Genomic DNA, 20,594 nt, shown 5'->3' on the forward strand with positions numbered 1-20,594 from the left:
TACACCCCATCCCTCGGATTTTGCAACCCCTGACCCAGGTAGCAAGTCCTGAGCAGTAGCAACGAATTTCACGTATGCATGACAGAAACCGCAATGGTCGCAAAAGCTTCACTTTCTGTGGTCGCACTGGCTCTAGGCACCAGCAAATCGAGCACCAGCTTGGAGCGGCCCATGTCCAGGGGCGGATCCTGGCCAACCTCACCGCCCCGCAGGCCTGCCTGTGGCCCCAGGGCAAGGGATGGGGCGGAGCCGGGGCCTGCAGGGGGGCGGGCGCTCTTGCTGCCTCACCCGGCCCCTGGGAAGAATGATACGCGCCCCGGGGCGCTCCCACGTTCCTGCACCTGCTGCAGGGAGGGGACACGGGGCTTCGGCGGGGAGAGGGAAGGAGACAGAGTCAGTTGGGGGAGGGGGGGGATCGGGTTTGGCTGGGAGGGGAGAGAAGGTGGAAACTGGGTTCAGTGGGGGGGGGTCGGGGTGTGTGGAGGGGGGACAGGACTAGGCTGGGTTTGGCCGGAGGGGGGTGGGAGTCAAAGAGCCGCCAGGTGCAAGGGGGGTTTCCTCCTCAGGGCCTCTCCTGCAGCAGCGGGCCAAGGGCGGGGGAGGGGGGTGGCCAAAAATTTTTTGCTTGGGGTGGCAAAAAACCTAGAGCCGGCCCTGGCTGCGGCCCCTCCCTCCGCAGCCCTGGCCCAGAGGCAGAAACCAGACCTGCAGCCTTTGCCAGGGGAGCAGCTGCAGAGAAGAAGGTTTCGGGGCCTGTGGACAGAGGAATGTGAGAACTTGGGGGGGGGTTCCATTGACCTGGGTTTGGTACCTGGGCGAGCCATGGGAGTGACTGAGCTGGACCTGAGAGGCTGGACTCAGCTCAGGGCTGGAGGACACCCCCCCCCGAATCCTTTGGCTCACTGGGGTCCCCGTTCCCATGGCCCTGTGCTGGGACGGAGCAGTCAGAAGGAGGAGGCAGGGGACTGCTTTACTCCATCCCACCTGTCCTCTGCCTCTCCTTCCCGCCCACAGCCCCTAGCGGAGTGACTCACCCGCGCCCTTCCCCCAGGTCAATGGGAGAGCCGTGCTGGCTATGCACTGCCTGGAAAAGCGTCCATGGCCAATGTAGACGTACTTTTCCGGAAAAGAGCCCCGATCGCCATTTTCGTGATTGGGGCTTTTTTCCGGAAAAGACTACTGGGCTGTCTACACTGGCCCTTTTCCGGAACAGTGTTCCGCAATAAGGACTTATGCCCGAGCGGGAGCAGAATAGTTTTTCCGGAATAGCGGCTGATTTTGTACAGTAGAGAGTCGTTGCTTTTCCGGAAATTCAAGGGCCAGTGTAGACAGCTCGCAGCTTATTCCGGAAAAGCGGCTGATTTTCCGGAATAAGTGGCCCAGTGTAGACACAGCCCCTGTGTCTACACTGCAACTTTATTTTGAAATAAGTTAGTCCACCTCTACACATCATGTAGTTATTTCAAAATGGTTTCAAAATATTGCCAAGCTGTAGGACTTCTTACTCCGACTCCTGTATCCCTCAGGCTACGTCTACACTGGCAGCTTCTTGCGCAAGAACTGTTTTACGGAAGAGTTCTTGCCCAAAAAGTCTTCCACAAGAGCGCGTCCACACTGGCATGTGCTTTTGCACAAGAGATGTGCTTTTGTGCAAGAGCATCCACGGTAGTGTGGATGCCCTCTTGCGCAAGAAAGCTCTGATGGCCATTTTAGCCATAGCGGTTTCTTGCGCAAGAAATCCCCCTTTGCGGCAACAATCCATTTCCTAGAGGGGGGAACACACCAGAGAGCAACCAGACAGGAGCAGATGGAAACGTTTTATTAAAGCGAATGATTCACTCTCAGTTCCCGACACACAAATCTCTCCCGGATGTCGGGCAGTGGCTGCCGTGTGTTTCCCAGTCTCACACGTTTCCCATCCTCCGACAGGACGAGCTGGGGATGCGCCGTGTCTGGATCCAGAGTCACGTTGGCTGGGGGAGAATCAGAGCGTGAGGGGCAGAGCTCGGCCCTGGGGGGGGGGTCGGTGGTGTCAGGGACAGAATCTGCCCCAGCTGGGTAGTGACTCAGGGACTCTCCTGCCTCCAGGGGCGCCCGGCTCTGAGTGGGGAGCAGCCCTGAGGTCTCGGCCCAGCCCAAGGGGCAGCTCACTCCCCGGCAGGGAGGGGTCGTGGCAGAGAGAAGGGATCAGAGGGGCCCTGACACTGGGAATCTGCCCCCTCTCCCTGGGCCGGGGACAAGCAACTCTGGGCCGGGGACCCCAGAGGGACGGGATGGAAACTGCCTGGTCAGGGCTGGCTGGATCCAGGCCCTGCCCTCGGCTGGGCCCCTCCCCATTGAAATGTCCCTGGGTCCCAGCTGCCTCTGGGCAGGGTTTGTGATTCCCCCTGGGACACGTCTCCCCCGCACGGCCCATCTGGGCTCGGCTCCTTTCCCGCCGCCCTGGGGCTCTGGGCCGAGCTCCGACCTGCCCCCCAGCAGGCTGCTCAGCCTCCGGCCCAGCGCCCAGACCCCGCAGAGCCAGCAGGGAGGGGCAGGGACCGGCCCCAGCTGGGCTGGGCGGGAAGAGGCTGACTCAGGGGTGACAGAAGGAAGAGGGGCCCCAGGGAGCTGAGGGGGGTCCCAGCGGGGGCTGGGCGGAGGGAGAGAGAAGCTGAGCTCATGTGGGGAGAGACGAAAAGGGGAACAGGACCAGAGCTCTGCTCTCAGCAGCTCCCCAGCTGCCTGCCATGGGCCCAGGGCTGCCCCTGTCTGTGCTCCGGGCCCTGGTGCTCTGGGGTCTGATCCATCCCTTCCCCCCCGCAGAGCAGGGACCCTCCCATGGACTCTTGGGTCCTCTGCTGGGAGCAGGAGAAAGAGCAATGTCCCCGCGTGCCCCAGAGTCCATGCTGGGCACAGCCCCTCAGTCACTGGGGGGAAGAGAAACTCCCCTCTTGGACCTCCCCACTCCCTTCCCCAGAGAACAAGGGGAAGGAATGGGTAGCAGGCTTCAAACTAGTAACAGAAAGTTCTTCTTCACAAAGCAAAGAGTCAACCTGTGGAACTCCTTGCTGCAGGAGGCTGTGAAGGCTAGAACTAGAACAGAGTTTAAAAAGAAGTTAGATCAATTCATGGAGGTTGGGTCCATGGAGTGCTATTAGCCAGGGGGTAGAAATGGTGACCCTGGCCTCTGTTTGTGGAAGGCTGGAGATGGATGGCACGAGACAAATGGCTTGGTCATTGTCTTTGGTCCATTCCCTCCAGGGTCCCTAGTGTTGGCCGCTGTCGGCAGACAGGCTACTGGGCTAGATGGACCTTTGGTCTGACCCAGTACGGCCATTCTATGCTCAGGGCTCAGGGTCGGGGGTCTCACTGGACCACCCTGATTTTCATGCAAACCTGCTCCTGGGTGGCCAGGCTGGCAGCTCTCCTGCCCTAGACGGCCACTTTCCTGTGCCTAGTGCGGAGGTTGTGGATGAAGTCTTCACTAAACCAGGCGGGTGCCCGCCTCTTGCGGACCTGGGCAGGCTCCCATGAGCCGCCAGCCTAGTCCCGGGAAGAGGCGGAGGGCTGGGTGGCAGCGGGTGGCTGGCTAGTGCTGTGCCAGGTGCAGGGTCTGCTGGCTGGGTGCTGGCAGGCTTGCACCTGGCATGGGCACCGTAGCCAGCCCGTGCCCCTTTAAGGACTCCAGGGCTGGGAGGAGGGCAGAATAGTTTCCCTGGTGGTGCCCAGAGTGGCCACCAGGGAAACCTGGGGAGGGCTAGCCTCCCACTAGTTTGAATTAAGTGGCTACACAGCCCTTAATTCGAACTAGTGAATTCGAACTAGGCTTAGTCCTCGTAGAATGAGGTTTCCCTAGTTCGAATTAAGCGCTCCGCTAGTTTGAATTAAGTTCGAACTAGCGGTTTGTATGTGTAGCGCCTAGCAAAGTTAATTCGAACTAACGGCTGTTAGTTCGAATTAACTTTGTAGTGTAGACAGACCCTTGGGGATTCCTGGAGATAAAGGGCTCTGGGCTGGGGGGTTGGACTCTGGGCTGGGGCTCTGGGCTGGCTCAGGAGGAGGCGTTTGGGGGCAGGAGGAGGCCCCTGTGCCGGTGAAAGCTGGGGGAGGGGCAGTTTGTGGCTCTGTTCCCATGGCTGGGGCCTGGCCAGCGGTGCTAAACAGCCTGCCCGGTGCCTGTCCTTTGGCACCGCACTGCGCCTGACAGCAGGCCTGGCTCTGAGGGGGGCACGAGGCCTGAGGCAGCTCACCTGGCCTATACAGGCTGAGGGGTCCCCCCAGTGCATCCGGCAGAGTGTCTGGGGGAGGAGAGGGGGAGATTCAGGTTTGCACGGGGAGCCCAGAGCCGGGTTGTCACGTCACAGACACACTCAGGCCTTGTTCACTTCCCGCCTTTTGTCGGTGCTTAGGCCCAGGTCCTGCAGAGACTTTGGCATCAAAGCCGCTTTTGGCACTTTAGTCCCTTGATTAGGGTTACCAGGTAGTCTAAAAAAAATACTGGACACACTTGATGGGGGAGGGGGGAAGGGACCATCCGGGAGGGGAGCAGGGCTGGCTGGGAGGGGGGGGGGGGAAGCAAAGCTGGTGAGAGGGGGGCTTCGGGTGCAGCGGGGCTGGCTGGGAGAGATCGGGGGGGGCAGCCGGCGAGAAGCAGAGCTGGCGGAGGGGGCTCAGGGGCAGCGGGGTTGGCCGGGGGAGATTGGGGGATGGGCACCTGGAAGGAAGCAGAGCTGGAGGGGACGGGAAGGGTCGGGGACAGCGGGGCTGGCCGGGGGAGATCAGGGTGGAGGGGGGGTGGCCAGTAGGAGTGGGGTTGGCCGGGGGAGGTTGGGAGAAGGAGAACCGGCTGGCAGGAAGCAGGGCTTGGCAGAGGGAGCATATCGGCCAGTGGGGAGCAGGACTAACCCGGGCATGTGCAGATCCGGAGGTGCTGCCTGTCCCATGCACAGTCCCGGTGAAGCGAGTCCGGCTGCGGCTCCACAACGCACTTGTCCAGCGCTCAGGAGCACACACAGGGCTTCCCCTTCTCCCCAAGGCATCGCTCCCAGCGCAGGTCGCGCCCCCTCCCAGCCACTCCCCCGCCCCCTCCAGGCTTCTGGATGCCAGAAAACCAGAAAATACCGGACACTGCACATGTCCAGTATTTTTCAAATTTTTTTACTGGCTAGAGGGCACAACAATCAGGCTGTCTGATAGAACGCCGGACACCTGGCAACCCTACCCTTGATGCTAATGGGAGGTGAGGGGTTGTGTGGGAACTCCTGGCTCTCGCTGGCGCTGCAGGGCTGTTTGCTTAGTGTGTCTACACGGAGCAGCATGATGGGGCGCTGGCCTCCAGAGGCAGCAATCGGAATGAGGAGAAAACCACTTTATCCCAGGGGAAACTGAGGCAGGGTGGTGGGCTCCATGGTCCATATTCACCCTGTGCCGGCAGAGCAGGGTCGGGAGGCCACTTGTGACCCGCTGCTCAGTGGCTGCAGGGGCCGGAGTCGGGCTTGGCTTAGGCAGAGTCACATCCCGGTTACAATGGTCCCGTGTGCCTGGGCCAGGGACCAGAGAGCCAGAGGCCCAGTGTTACACAGCCCACGTCTCCCTGTCCCTCCCCACTGCCTTCCCCATCCCTCCCCTCCCCCACCTTCTCAGAGACAGGCCTTGGGCCTGCAGCTTCTGGGAGGCGGCACAAGAGGCAGGACCAGAGCTCAGGGAGGGGCTGGGCCCAGCTCCAGCAAACAGCTTGTAACTGAGAGGCCAGATTTCAAATGGCCCCTTTTGGTCCCCAAGAACTGCCCTGCAGCTCCTACCATCCCCACCTGCATCTGTGGGGGCTGCACCGCCCTGGGGTAGAGGCGGACTGGCAATCAAAATAGGCCCGGGAAATGGGTTGAGAACGGCCCACTTTTTCACATCAAAGAATGTTTTTTAATTTACTCTTTGGCCCCCATTAGCCACACACACCCCGACCCCTGTTAACCATGCTACTGACCCCCATGAGCGAGGCCTCTGGAGGTAACACTCTCGGGGCAAGATGGACACATGACCAGAAGTAAAAGGTATCATGTGACCCCTCCTAAGGACTTTTCCCACCATCCTCCTACCAATAGGGATTAGTTGGCCCCCAGCGAACCCCCCTCATGCAACTATCCTGCAATTGCATTAACCCAACATGTGTGACATTAACTCGGGGGCGGAGAGGCTGGGGGAAGTGTTCCCTCTAAGAGTTTCCTCCCATGAACAGAATGAATTTTGTGTTGGGCACCAGTACTGAGTTCAGGTGGCTTGTTTGGATGTGCCACTGTGGCACCCACGTTATTAATAAATATCTTATGAACCTCTCCCTTTTCCCTCTGCTACCATGTCTCTTCCCCTTGCTCCATCAGCTCCCCTGGTGCCTGCTGCCCCCCAGCCCCTCACTCTCCTCTGCTTGGGAGGTTGTGGAATCCCCATCTCTGGAGCTATTTAAGAGTGGGTTAGATAAATATCTATCAGGGATGGTCTAGACAGTATTTGGTCCTGCCATGAGGGCAGGGGACTGGACTCGATGACCTCTCGCAGTCCCTTCCAGTCCTAGTATTCTATTATTCTATGATTGGCATTTGTCTCTCCTCCAACCCATCCCTTGGTGCCTTCCCCTGACCTGCCCTCCTCCCCTCAGCACAAGCCCCTTCCTCTCCCAGTCCTTCCTCCTATTTTCCCCCTTCCCCTCTCCCACCTACCTTCTTCCTTCCAGTTTGCGGGGCTGGAGTCTGCGATCGGGCCCCAGAAGTTCCTGCAGCCTTGACCCCAGCTGCTTGCGGGGCTCCAGACCATATTCCAGGCCTGGAGCTGGGCCGCACAATGTTAATTTTACTGAAGTCCACGCATCCCATTAGCAGGAACACAGGGGTTGGGGGAAGTGACCCCCCCCGACCCACCATGCAGAGCACGCCTGTGTAAGCGGGCCCATACCAGAGACGTAGCGAGGTTGTTTTGCACCCAGGGGAAAAGGCCAATTTTGTTACTGTGGATCATATTACAGTAAACTTCCGATAATCCGGCACCTTTGGGACCCAGGGGGTGCCAGATTATCAGATATGCCGGACTATCAGAAGGGGGGGCTATGAGGGATCTGGGGTGGGGGAGCGTGCCACCCCAGACCCTTCATAGCCCCCCCTTCCGATAGTCTGGCTCTGCCCCAGGCGTCCCTGATTCAGCTGCTGCTGAAACTGACCAGCAGCGGCTGAATCGGAGACGTCTGGGGCAGAGCAGCTGCAGTGCTGCCGGGTTGGTCGGGGTAGCGCCGACCCTTGGCGCAGCGAGACCAACTGGGCAGCACCCCAGCTGCTCTTGGGGACGCCTGGGGCAGAGCAGCTGGGGTGCTGCTGGGTTGGTCCCGCAGCGCCTCTCCTCGGCGCTGCGGAACCATCAGCCACTGGTTAGTTTCAGCAGCGGCTGAATCAGGATGCCTGGGGAAGAGCAGCTGGGGGGCTGCCGGGTTGGTCCCTTAGCGCCGAGGAGCAGTGCTGCAGGACCAACCCAGCAGCACCCAGGCCTCCCCAAGTCAGCCTCTGCTGAAATTGACCAGCTGCTGATTCTAGGAAGCCCCGGGCAGAGCAGCTTTGCTTCAGCCTTCCTAGAGTCAGCCGCTGGTCAATTTCAGCAGCGGCTGAATCGAGGACACCTGGGGTGCTGCCTGGTTGGTCCCGCAGCCCCCAGGGGGCAGAGCTAGGGGACCTGCCCGGCAGTGCCCCAGCTGCTCTGCCTCTGGCTTTCCAGTTCAGCCTCTGGTCAGTTTTAGGCTGAATAGAGGAAGCCGGGAGCAGAGCAGCTCCAATGGTCCGGCTGCGGAGCACTTCCAGGTTCCTGATGGTGCCGGACCATCAGGAGTGCCGGACCGTCAGATGCCGGACCAATGGAGTTTTACTGTATGTCTTTTCATAGAAACTTTATATACTTTTACAGAACATAGAAACTTTGTATTTAGCCTTTTTACATAGAAAGCTTGTATTTTGTAGACTTTGAAACACCTCCCTTCCCCCTAAACTGATTTTCCTGTGGAGTGAACGAGGTGTGAATGGATAAGGCATGAAAGAAAGGCATCTGGAGAGGAATGGCAGGAGACAAATCTCTTGATCATTGTCTTTGGTCCACCCTCTCTGGGGCACCGGGTGCTGGCCACTGTCAGCAGACAGGATACTGGGCTAGATGGACCTTTGGTCTGACCCAGTACGGCCGTTCTTATGTTCTTATGTCTGGGCACGTGCAATGGTTGGAGAAAGGTGGGGGGCAGATTCCAGAACAATAAGAACAATGGGACCTGTGAAGCGGGCTCATTGGAAGAAGGCTGGATTTATAGAAAGCTTGGGAACAAGCAGCAAGCACCTGCTTTTGGAAGGTCCCTCTTTGAAGGTGAATGGGGGAGCATTACCCCCCCATGCACTCACCCCTCCTCCCCCAGAGCAAGACACCTCCCACCCCCTGCACAGCCTCGATTGAAAACTACTGCTCCTCCCACCCAGCTGGCTGCTTCAGCTGCAGTTTGAAGAGAACCGGCTCAGGCGCGGCAGCAGGTAGCCAGAGGGAGGCTCCTGGACTCACCCCAGCCCGGGGCCCACCCCTTAGCACGGCACTAGGGGGCAGAGGCAACTGTTCCCCCGCCCCTCCTTTGCTACACCTCTGGAGTGGGGAGGAGATGGGGGAGAAAGGGCTGGGCAGAGTCACAACTCCGGCAGCTGCTTCCAGGAGCCGCTTGCCGGGTTTCCCCCTCCTCCTTCAGCAGCCGCCATTCGGCCCTTCGGCTGACGGGGAAATTGCCGGTATCTCGCCAGGCCAGTCAGCCCCGGCCCTGGGACACCCGCCCTGCAGCCCTCTGGCTGGGAGAGACGCAGGGGCCGAAACGAAGGGATTTTGCTGAATTTGGGTCAGAAGGCTGTCACCATCCGTGAGTCTCCTTCTCCTCTCCCTCGGCTTGGCTAGTAGGGGAAGTGCTGAGAACTGGGACCAGGGTCGTTGCTCTCTACACGATTGGAGACTGAACGTGGGTATTTATGCTGGACAATATATGGCCCAGGGGCCAGATCTGGCCCACTAAGCCCCCAAATCCGGCCTGGGGACCCCAATCCCGGGACCCTCAGGCACACGCAGCTGCTGTGGTTTAAAGCTCAGTTCATACGGCTCTGGGCTCTGCAGCGAGGGGGGGGGGGGCTTCATGTGATCTCCCCGCCCCCAGCCCAATCCTCAGCTCCGATTGGCTGGAAACAACCAGGGATGGTGGAGGTGGAGCTTGGTCCTGCCTTGAGGGCGGGGGGCTGGACTCGATGACCTCTCGAGGTCCCTTCCAGTCCTATTATTCTATGATTCTATGATAACTGAGAGATTGGCCTGGGGGTGGGGGTAGCACAAGCCTTAGAGCAGTGGTCTCCAACCTTTTTACACCCAAGATCACTTTTTAAATGACAGACCAAGCCAAGATCTACCGCCCCGCCCCTTCCTTGAAGCCCCGCCCTCTCTATTCTCCTCCTCTCCATCACTTGCTATCCCCAATCCTTATACTGCTACTTTAAAAAAAAACATTCCCACCATTCCTCGCAGCTACTCACCTGTGCTGTTGCTCAGTGAGTAGCTGCTCCTCAAATGAGGAAATCTAATGTAAATGTACTGCGCAGGCGCACAGTTCAGAGAGGGCCCAAGAGCTACTCTTAGAGCCCCTGAGATCTACTGGTAGATCGCGATCTACTGGTTGGTGACCACGGCCTTAGAGCCACATGGAGGGAGCAGCCTGCAGTTTAAAGTGATCTGGGGCTGCAGCAGGCAGGGAGCTCAGCCTGCCTTGGGGGTGCTGCAGAGCTGCCTTTGGCACCCCAGCCTTTCCTGCACCCCCACTCTGTACCCTCTGTCCCAGGTGATAACTCCCTCCCAGACCCTGTAGCCCCTCCTACGCCCCTCCCCCAGGCCAGAATCCTCTCCTACATCCACACCTCCTCCCATTCCCCTGCTCCAGGTCACCACCCACACCCTCTGCAGTCTGCACCACCCTTTTCCCCTTCTCCCATGTCACAGCTCCCTCCCCGAACCTGTACCTCCCTCCTACACTTCTCCCCCAGGCCAGAATCCTCACCTGCATCCAGACCCCCTCCCTGACCCTACACCCCAATCTGCAACCCAGGTCATCACCCCAAACTCCCTCTCAGACCCCACACCATCTCCTGCACCCCAGTCCCTTACCCTGTGTGGCCTTCTGTATGCAACACCCACCCTAAACCCTGCACCCCCACCATAGCAAAGTGTGGGCCATGGCCACTTTCCAAAATCTTGTAGTGGCCCCCACCAAGAATTATTGCTCCCCAGCATTGATGCTGATTGGCTCCGCTTGGGCCTGGCGAGCTGTGTGCTTGCCATAAGGGAAAAGTTTTCTACAGTGACCTTGCTCTTAAAGTGCCGTGTTCCTGAGTTGCTCTGCAGGACCCAGATGCGTTGCTCACACAAGGTGTTTGCAGAGATACCCAGAGTGACCTACCCAGGCCAGGGAGCAACGTCCAGAACCCCCTGCAGAGAAGTGCCCCATGCACATCAGAAAAGAGAGTAACTTGAAAATTGCTTGAGCAGCAAAAACCCTCCAGCAATTCAAAGTTCCAGTGTGAGCTGTGCACAAATCACACAAGGTACTTACTGTCCCTAACACAAAGGGGATTGGAACAGAACTCATCCGGGTATAATCTGGATGGTTATAACAGCTCAGATACTGTCAGGGGTCATCCTACTCTCGCAGGAGAAATGCACCATGACTCGCCTATGCCCCAGGAGAAGGGAACTGGGCGTGTTTCTCTCTCTCTGGTGTTTCTGACTCTCACACTCACTGAAATTGCAAAAACTGCTTCTGAACAAACAAGGGTTTGAATTAATCAGCCTGAGTGTCTTGGAACCCAAGCCAGTGCCATGCACCCTGCAATTATATGGAAGCATCATCTAATTATGAACCAATTGACCTGCGCCATTCTCCTTCCAGGGTCCCACTTTCCTCTCCTCCATCCCCCCCAGGTACCTTTGAACTCCCTCAGCGTCTCCGACAGCGCAGTCACTTTCTGGGAGAAACCATGGACTCGCTCTTCCAGTTCAGGAGCCATCTCCTCCGGCTGCTGGGCCTGTCCCTTCTCACACCTGGGGAGAAGCAACATCCCATGGTGACAATGCAGTGATTCTCAGCCTTTTCGAGCATATGGACCTCTTTTCAATCCATGAAAATTTCACGGACCCCCTCCCCTCCCTGGGGGAGAAACAAAGAAAATGAAAAGAAAAAGAAAAAGAACATAAGAACGGCCGTACTGGGTCAGACCAAAGGTCCATCTAGCCCAGTATCCTGTCTGCTAACAGTGGCCAGCACCAGTTGCCCCAGAGAGGATGGACCGAAGACAATGATCAAGCAATTTGTCTCCTGCCATCCATCTCCAGCCTTTGACAAACAGAGGACAAGGACACCATTTTATCCCCTGGCTAATAGCCTTTTATAGACCTAACCTCCATGAAATTATCTAGCTTCTCTTTAAACTCTGTTATAGTCATAGCCTTCACAGCCTCCTGCAGCAAGGAGTTCCACAGGTTGACTACATGCTGTGTGAAGAAGAACTTTCTTCTATTCGTTTTCAACCTGCTACCCATTAACTTCATTTGGTGTCCTCTAGTTCTTCTATTATGGAACTAATAAATAACTTTTCTTTATTCACCCTCTCCACTCATGATTTTATAGACCTCTATCATATCTCCCCTTAGTCTCCTCTTTTCTAAACTAAAAAGTCCCAGTCATTTTAACCTCTCTTCATATGGAACCCGTTCCAAACCCCTACTCATTTTACTTGCCCTTTTCTGAACCCTTTCCAAGGCCAAAATATCTTTTTTGAGGTGAGGAGACCACATCTGTACACAGTATTCAAGATGTGGGCATACATAGTTTTATACAGGGGCAGTAAGATATTCCGTGTCTTATTTTCTATCCTTTCTTAATAATTCCTAGAATGCTATTTGCCTTTTTGACTGCTGCTGCACACTGTGTGGAAGTTTTCAGGGAACTATCCACGATAACTCCAAGACCTCTTCCCTGATTTGTCGTAGCCAAATTAGCCCCCTTTATACTGTACGTATAGTTGGGGTTATTTTTCCCGATGTGCATTACTTTACACTTATCCACATTAAATTTCATTTGCCATTTTGTTGCCCAATCATTCAGTTTGGTGAGGTCTTCTTGGAGTCCCTCACAGTCTGCTTCTGTCTTGACTATCCTAAACAGTTTGGTATCATCCGCAAACTTTACCACCTCACTGCTTACCCCTTTCTCCAGATCATTTATGAATAAGGGTGTGTCTAGACTACATGCCTCCTTCGACGGAGGCATGTAGATTAGCCAGATCGGAAGAGGGAAATGAAGCCGCGATTAAAATAATCGCGGCTTCATTCAAATTTAAATGGCTGCCCCGATCTGCCGATCAGCTGTTTGTCGGCAGATCGGGGCAGTCTGGACGTGACGCGCCGACAAAGAAGCCTTTCTTCATCGGCACAGGTAAGCCTCGTGAAACCAGGTTTACCTGTGTCGATGAAGAAAGGCTTCTTTGTCGGCACATCGCGTCCAGACTGCCCCGATCTGCCGACAAACAGCTGATCGGCAGATCGGGGCAGCCATTTAAATTTAAATGAAGCCGCGATTATTTTAATCGCGGCTTCATTTCCCTCTTCCGATCTGGCTAATCTACATGCCTCCGTCGAAGGAGGCATGTAGTCTAGACACACCCTAAGTTGAAAAGGATTGGTCCCAGGACTGACCCTTGGGAGACACCACTAGTTACCCCTCTCCAATCTGAAAATTTACCATTTATTCCTACCCTTTGTTTCCTGTCTTTTAACCAGTTCTCAGTCCAAGAAAGGACCTTCCCTCTTATCCCATGGCCATGTAATTTACACAAGAGCCTTTGGTGAGGAACCTTGTCAAAAGTTTTCTGAAAATCAAAGTATACTATATCTACTGGATCCCCCTGTCTGCATGTTTGTTAACCCCTTCTACGAACTCTATGGGTATATCTACACTAACCCCCTACTTCGAACTAGGGTGGCTAATGTAGGCATTCGAACTTGCAAATGGAGCCCGGGATTTAAATATCCCGGGCTTTATTTGTATGTTCCCGGGCGGGCGCCATTTTTAAATGTCCTTAGTTCGAACTGACTGCCCGTGGCTATATGCGGCAGTCAGAAGTTAATCCAAACTAAGTCCTTAGTTCGGATTAACTGTTACACCTCATTGCAGGAGGAGTAACAGTTAATACGAACTAAGGATTTAGTTCAGATTCACTTCTGACTGCCGCATATAGCCATGGGCAGTCAGTTCGAACTAAGGACATTTAAAAATGGCGCCCGCCCGGGAACATACAAATAAAGCCCGGGATATTTAAATCCCGGGCTTCATTTGCAAGTTCGAATGCCTACATTAGCCACCCTAGCTCAAACTAGGGGGCTAGTGTAGACATTCCCTAGAAGATTAGTAAGACAGGATTTCCATTTACAGAAACCATGTTGACTTTTGTCCAACAAATTATGTTCTTCTACATGCCTGACAATTTTGTTTCTTTACTATTGTTTTGACTAATTTGCCCAGTACTGAACTTAGACTTACCAGTCTGTAATTGCCAGGATCGCCTCTAGAGCCCTTTTTAAATATTGGTGTCACGTTAGCTACCTTCCAGTCATTAGGTGTGGAAGCCAATTTAAAGAATCCCTTGCATTAAGAAACTTTGTATGAGGTAAAGAAAAAATGTCTTTTGAACTCTCCCCTTTCCTTGATTGCCCTGTTGAAATGAATGAGGTGTGAATGGAGAATGAAAGGGGAGCACCTCCAGCAGCAGCTGCAAAGGTGGAGAAAGTCTGGGATCCAGACCCAAGACAATACCAGTGAAGTGAGCTCATTAGGAAGACTGGACATACAGAAGACTTGGGAGTCCAGCAGCAAGTGCCTGCCCTTGGAAGAACTTTCCTAGAAGCATTATAAAGGCGAGGTGATGACTAACTGGATCCATGAGGGGGATAAATAGGAGGCATCCTGCAGGGGGATCCCGGATTTTCGTCTTGTCAACATGGGAGCATTGATCCGGATAGGCAGAAGCCTGGCTCCACCCCTCCCCCATCTAACTCACCTGGCCAGTGCAGTTAGGGGGAGCAACTATTGCTAACAACAAGATGGAGTGTGGTTGTGTCTGTGTGTGTGAGTGCGTGAGTGTGATGTATCACATGCATATGATAAAGTGTTGATTGATCTATGTATGTTCAGTAAATGAGGCCTGTTGCCTTATCCCCCTGAAAAAGATCCCGGGTGCTTCTTTTAAGCACAATACTCACAGGTCTCCAAACAGCCCTCGGGCGGGACAGATCCTGGATCCCTGCTGCCCTGGGCTGAATGGTGCCCAGCGCCCAGCAGGGACAGGCCCACGTCCCACCCCTCAGTCCTGGGGCAGCCAGTCCCCAGGGCGGTGACATGGGTAGAATGTACCACAGGCCAGTCTGCGCCTTCCCCTGGGTAACTGCAGAGTCGCCTCTAAACGGGCGAGGGCCTCAGGGTTAAATGGGTCAGAGATTTGAATCCCAAATGTGACCTTCCCGCACGTTCTGCTGTGGAGCCCTGGGGAGAGGCAGCGACAACTTCACTGCCCAGTGTTTCCCCAGCGCTGTGAGGGGGTGGTCAAGGTGCCTCTGATCTCCTGTGAGAGACAGAGACAGAGACAGAGAGTTTCAGTCCCACCTGACACACACTGTGAATTCCAAGGGAGGGATTTGGCGAGTGAGGGGAAACTAGACTTTGCCTGGCCCCAGGGCCACGGATCCCCTGAGCGAATGGGGCTTTGCCATCGCTAGCCTCTCTGTGCCTGTGGGTCTGCACAAAACAACAATTCCCATGCCAGGGCGGCGCACACGGAGCTGCCCGGTGACCTCTGACTCCTGTGCCCATCTCTTAGGGCAGCGTTTCTCAAACTGTGGTTCTTGACCCTCCGGGGGATCGCAAACAACTGAGAGGGGGGTTGCGGTATCACAAGTTTTAGAACCCCTGTGTTAGGGGCTGTCCTGTCTCTGTGGTGGGAGCTGGAAAATTTCCCCCTCAGTCTCACCTGCAGGAATTCACTCGCCGGCTTCTGACACTTCCCCTCCAGCTCCCGGATCCGCTCGCTGAGCCGGGAAATCTGCTCCAAGAGTTTGGTGACAGTGTCAGTCCCTGCCTCCACTATCATCTCGTCCAGCTTCTGCAGCTGGGCCAGCAGGAGTCGCTCTTGTTCCTCCAGGAACTGCCGCAGCTGCTGAAACTTGGCCACAATCTTCTGCCGCTTGGCTTGTGTCCGTTTCTGGAAGAAGAACCAAAGGAAGAACATCACCATCACTAGGGGAACATGGATGGAGCCTGGGGTCCTTCACAGAGCGCTGAGTGTGCAGGGGGAATCTCTGCAAATTCTAACTTACCAGACAGTGAACAGTCTCCTGCAGTTACTAGAGAGAGAATTTTCTCACGTCATCCCATACGGCCCCAGAATCTCATAAAGGATGTTTCCGTGTCTGATGTGCTTTGGATCGTGTGTGGCTGATGGTCTCAGTGATGCCGAGCCAAAGCAGCAGGGAGCAGGACTCAGCACTAGCTCTTGGTGACATTTTCCGCATTACATTTTTTTCCTGGGAAAATGCAGATTTGTCACCAAAGGAACATTTAATGAATTACTGGTGATGTCACTGGTTGTCATGATGCAGAAATAAATACATGACAAATAAACATATTTGCTTAATTTTTTCTAGAGTTTAAAGTCTGACTTATTTTTGAAACTATCCTTGTGTTTTATAAAATTATTTTTTAAGGAAATGGTCAACTTGAAACAAAACATTCTGATTTTTGCTCCCTCCCCCCGCCCAAATTCATTTGACCAAGCAAAAAAATCAAATTTGTGATTTGCTAATAATTTTAAAAATAGATTTTTTTTGTTCAACTAATTTTGTTAATATCCTGCCAGCAAAGATCTAGCATTTGTTCAGGTCTACGCAGAGCCACGCTCGCAGAGACAGGTGGGAAGAAAAAAACAAATGAACCTGTGAGAGAAAAAGCAGGCACCCAAAGTGAACGACAGCAATGGAGAAACTGTCTGGGCAGAAAGGGTGCGTTTACACAGCAGCGTTATTACAGAATAGCAGCAGTTATTCCACAGCAATTCTGATATTTATAAATAAATTCAAAATAACAGGCTGCTCTATTCTGACTTCTGTAAACCTCGTTCCATGAGAAATAAGGTCTCTTCTCATCTGAAGAAGTGGGCTGTGCCCATAAAAGCTCATGAAACCACCTACACGTTGTAGCAAAATGCAGGACAATGTAGCACTTTAAAGACTAACAAGATGGTTTATTAGGTGATGAGCTTTCGTGGGCCAGACCCACTTCCTCAGATCAAATAGTGGAAGAAAATAGTCACAACCATATATACCAAAGGATACAATTAAAAAAAATGAACAAATATGAAAAGGACAAACCACATTGCAGAACAGGAGGGGGATGCAGGGGGGGGGGGAGGAAGGAAGGTAAGTGTCTGTGAATTGATGATATTAGGGGTAGGGAGAGTGGGATGTTTGTGAGTTAATGGTATTAGAGGTGATAATTGGGGAAACTATCTTGGTAATGGGTGGATAGTTCAAATGTTTGTTGAGTCCTTTTTGGAAAGTGTCAAATTTTAACATGAATGACAGTTCAGAGGATTCACTTTCAAGTGCAGATGTAAAAGGTCTTTGTAGCAGAATGCAGCTATCCCAGTTAACCACCTGCATTCTGCTACAAAGACCTTTTACATCTGCACTTGAAAGGGAATCCTCTGAACTGTCATTCATGTTAAAATTCGATACTTTCCAAAAAGGACTCAACAAACATTTGAACTATCTCACCCATTACCAAGATAGTTTCCCCAATTATCACCTCTAATACCATTAACTCACAAACATCCCACTCTCCCTACCCCTAATATCATCAATTCACAGACGCTTACCTTCCTTCCTCCTCCCCCCCCCGCATCCCCCTCCTGTTCTGCAATGTGATTTGTCCTTTTCATATTTGTTCATTTTTTTAATTGTATCCTTTGGTATATATGGTTGTGACTACTTTCTTCCACTATTTGATCTGAGGAAGTGGGTCTGGCCCACGAAAGCTCATCATCTAATAAACCATCTTGTTAGTCTTTAAAGTGCTACGTTGTCCTGCATTTTGCTTCAGCTACCCCAGACTAACACGGCTACATCTGTATCACTAACCTACACGTTGTGTTACTCTTTAAAGTTCTACCAGCCTATTTGTTGTTTTTTAAGTTTATCCTGTTACAGGCTGTGACGTAGTGGGGGTACCTGGCTGGTTTCTATGCTGATGGCTCTGGGGTAACCCCCACTGGCTGCCGTGGGTACCACGACCCAGCAAAACAGGATGAGTCACTATGCAAACCAGTATGGCCAGACACCCCCCATGGAGAGGAACAAAGGAAGGGGGAATGCTGCCCTGGCTGGGGGGCAGGGCTGGAAGAGAGTGAGTTAGTTGTGGGCTGGGAGCATGGAGGAGACAGCCTAGGGAGAGGGGCTGGAGTTTAGGGGCCCAGTCTCCCCCATCTCAAGGGGGCCTGAGGCATCCTAGCCCAGCTCTGTGACCAGATTCCATCTGTGCTGTGCTGTACCCTGGAGAGGCAATAAACTTCCTCTATTCCACCGGCTGGTGCAGTCTGTTTGTGCCATTTCGGGGTGCAGGAGACGGGGGACCCCCAACGCGCCGTCACACAGGCTAAGTTGACTATCCCCAGAGGCCTCAGTTTACAGTGGGTGTGACAGTGGTTTCCGACCTGTGGTCTTTGTGCCTTTGGGGCCATGGACCATATCAGTAAAAGACTTGGACTAAAAAGCACTGGATAGAATTCAGCTGTTCACACAGACAATCAATTTTCAAAGGGGTCACAGAACCTCCCTTTGACACTTCTAAAGAAGTCCACAAATTCACAGAGGCTGTGTCTAGACTGGCCAGTTTTTCCAGAAAATCAGCCGCTTTTCCGGAAAAACTTGCCAGCTGTCTACACTGGCTGCTTGAATTTCCGCAAAAGCACTGACTTCCTACTTTTTACAGAAGCACTGACTTCCTATCAGTGCTTTTTGCGGAAATACTATGCTGCTCCTATTCGGGCAAAAGTCCCTTTTGCGCAAAAGGGCCAGTGTAGACAGCTGAGATTTGTTTTGCTACCATCTGGCAACCCTAACAGACACATGCTGGGCACAAGGTTCCCCCACTGACTCTGCAGAGATAAATCCCAAAGAGAAACCTGCATGACTGGGATGCTCCCTGTGGCTCAAGAGAGGTAGGTGGGGACGAGGCTGGGCACAGGCTGGCTGGCCCTTTCAAGGCAGGCGCTCTCAGCAGGGTCCCTGTAGGCCGGGTGCTTGGGCAGCAGGCCAGGAGAGATTCCAGTACAGCCCAGCTGATTAGCAGAGCGCCCAGTCACCCACAGCTGGCAGCGGGTGTTTCTACGGGTGGTGCACAGACACACATGCATTGGCACACAGAACAAAATTTATTCCACATATGGATGGAAAATATTACAAGGAACATTGGTTGTCAGCCCTGCCTGTGACGTAGTCAATTCTCCTCCCCAGGAAGGGACAATGAAACGCAGGGTGAGGGGTCCTGGGATCCAACCCGGCGAGAGATATGTCAAACAGAGGCACAGGAAAAGCCAGAGGGAGGAGGTCCATGGAGAAGGCAGAGGAGACCTTGGACCTTGGAGACAGAGGAGACCTCAAAGTCCTGAGAGTCCTGGCTGGGAGAGCAGGACTGTTACTGGCCACAAAAAAATGCCATTGTGGGTCTTTTTTGGGAAACTGAGGCAGGACTACCCCATACCACAAGGGTCACTCAGGTGCCCTATCACCAGGCTGTCCCTGCTTCCTGCAGTCCCAGCCCTGACCCTATCGGCTATATTCCCAGGGCGGGAGCTGCTCCCCAGTGCTCCCCTCTGTCCCACGAGGGCAGGAATCGCAGTCGGCATTTCCCTACCTGGAATTCTTCCGCAGCTTCCTCGGCAGGAATCCCGGTGTGAGCGCGGTGCCCCTTGGATCTGTCGCACACCACACATGGGGATTCCATCCTCCCTGCAGAAGAGCTTGAGAGGCTCCTGGTGTTTCTCACACAGTCTCTCTGGGGCTGGTTCCCTCCCTGCCAGCAACCTGAGAGCTCTGGCTGCGTCCACAATACTCCTCAGCTGCCTGTTCGGCCTGAGGTTCCCCTGGGGAAAGGCCCGTCTGCACTGGGGGCAGGAGACGTCTGCAGCGAGCCCCCCCAGCACTGGGTGATGCAGGCTCGGCAGTAGCTGTGATCACAGTCGAGAGACACCGGATCATTGAAATACTCCAGGCAGAGAGGACAGGTCACTTCACCCTGGAGTGTCTTTGCTGGATTCGCAGCAGCCCTGGCTTCTTGCAGGGGAGACCAGAGAATTTAGTTTCAGTTTTGTCCGCTGGGAAATGGGCGGGTTGCAGTTTGCACCACTCAGTGCTGCCTTTCTGGGCATGTTCTGCTCTTTCCTTTTTCAGACGCTATGGAGCCTTTGCATGAAGTGTGATGAGTCCAGACTGACAGTGACTCCTCTGAAACATCTGCCAGGCCCCAAACTTAGGCCTGGGCGCTCAGGGTGCATCTACACTGCCCTGGATTTCAGGAGAAGCTGTTCTGGAAGATACATTCCAAAATACGAGCATCTACACTGCAGGGAAGCCTCAGAATGAGTCTGAGGCAGGCTCCCCTAATGGAGATGTGCTACCTCGATGGGGGAGCATTACTTATCAACCCAGGAAGCACTGGCGAGTAATGAATTTGCAGCTCACAGGCCATGTCCAGCTTGGCCCATCTGCAAGCGGCACCCAAGTGGGTGGCATCCCAGGGGCGGGGCAGAGGAGCTCACCAGCGTAGCGGTTTTCCCGGGTGCTTCTCACACAGAAAGGCCCCTGATGGGACCAGGCAGAAACGTGATGTCTCTTTCTTGGTGTCTCCTGTTCTGTCCCGGCAGACGCTGCCCCTTCTCCCGCTGGCCTGTGCCTGGCCTCCCTCCGCCTCCTGGCACCACAGAAAGCCCCTTGGCGTGAGCCCGTCCCCTCTCCCAGGCAGGTGCCTCGGTCTCCTCCTGTGGGCTGCTCGCCAGAGGGGGAGCAGTGAGCGGGGAAGGATCAAGTCCGGCCGAGGCTCACAGCTCGGGCTCAAGCCCCAGTGCAAACCCTGCGGCCGGGCCCTGTCGCTCGCCTCCACACACACTCAGAGGGGAGGGGAAGCCCTGTTGCCTCAGGCCCAGAGACGAGGCCTCATCCCACATCCCTGCACTTGGCTTCCCCTCCCCTGGGGCAGGCTGGGCCCTGGGCCCACGTCCTCCTCAGCCCACGGGGAAGGAGGGAGCTGAGAGGGGGCAGGGAAGCAGGAGGCCAGAGCCCCCTCCCCGCAGGCTGGCCCAGCGCAGTCTCTGCCTGCTGGAGCCTCCTCTCACTAGCACTGGGGCCTGTTCCCTGCCAGCGGATCAGCCTGTTTCCTTTCCCAGCCGCTCTGCCCCGAATTGCCGGCTAAAGACAGA

General features: G+C 54.5%; 1 protein-coding gene across 1 annotated transcript; it reads right to left on the reverse strand.

Annotated features, from left to right (window-relative positions):
- Positions 1-1,697: 1,697 nt before the first annotated feature.
- Positions 1,698-11,370, reverse strand: LOC142824064 (E3 ubiquitin-protein ligase TRIM10-like). Its single transcript, XM_089773853.1, has 3 exons — positions 11,000-11,370; positions 4,233-4,280; positions 1,698-1,973 (listed from the first exon to the last, which is right to left on the reverse strand). The coding sequence occupies exons 1-3, from the start codon at positions 11,130-11,132 to the stop codon at positions 1,822-1,824; spliced, it is 333 nt and encodes a 110-aa protein (XP_089629979.1). The 5' UTR covers positions 11,133-11,370; the 3' UTR covers positions 1,698-1,821.
- Between the last annotated feature and the right edge of the window lie 9,224 nt (positions 11,371-20,594).

Source organism: Pelodiscus sinensis, chromosome 28 (assembly GCF_052426305.1).
Source record: "Pelodiscus sinensis isolate ZL-2025 chromosome 28, ASM5242630v1, whole genome shotgun sequence".
NCBI lineage: Eukaryota > Metazoa > Chordata > Testudines > Trionychidae > Pelodiscus > Pelodiscus sinensis.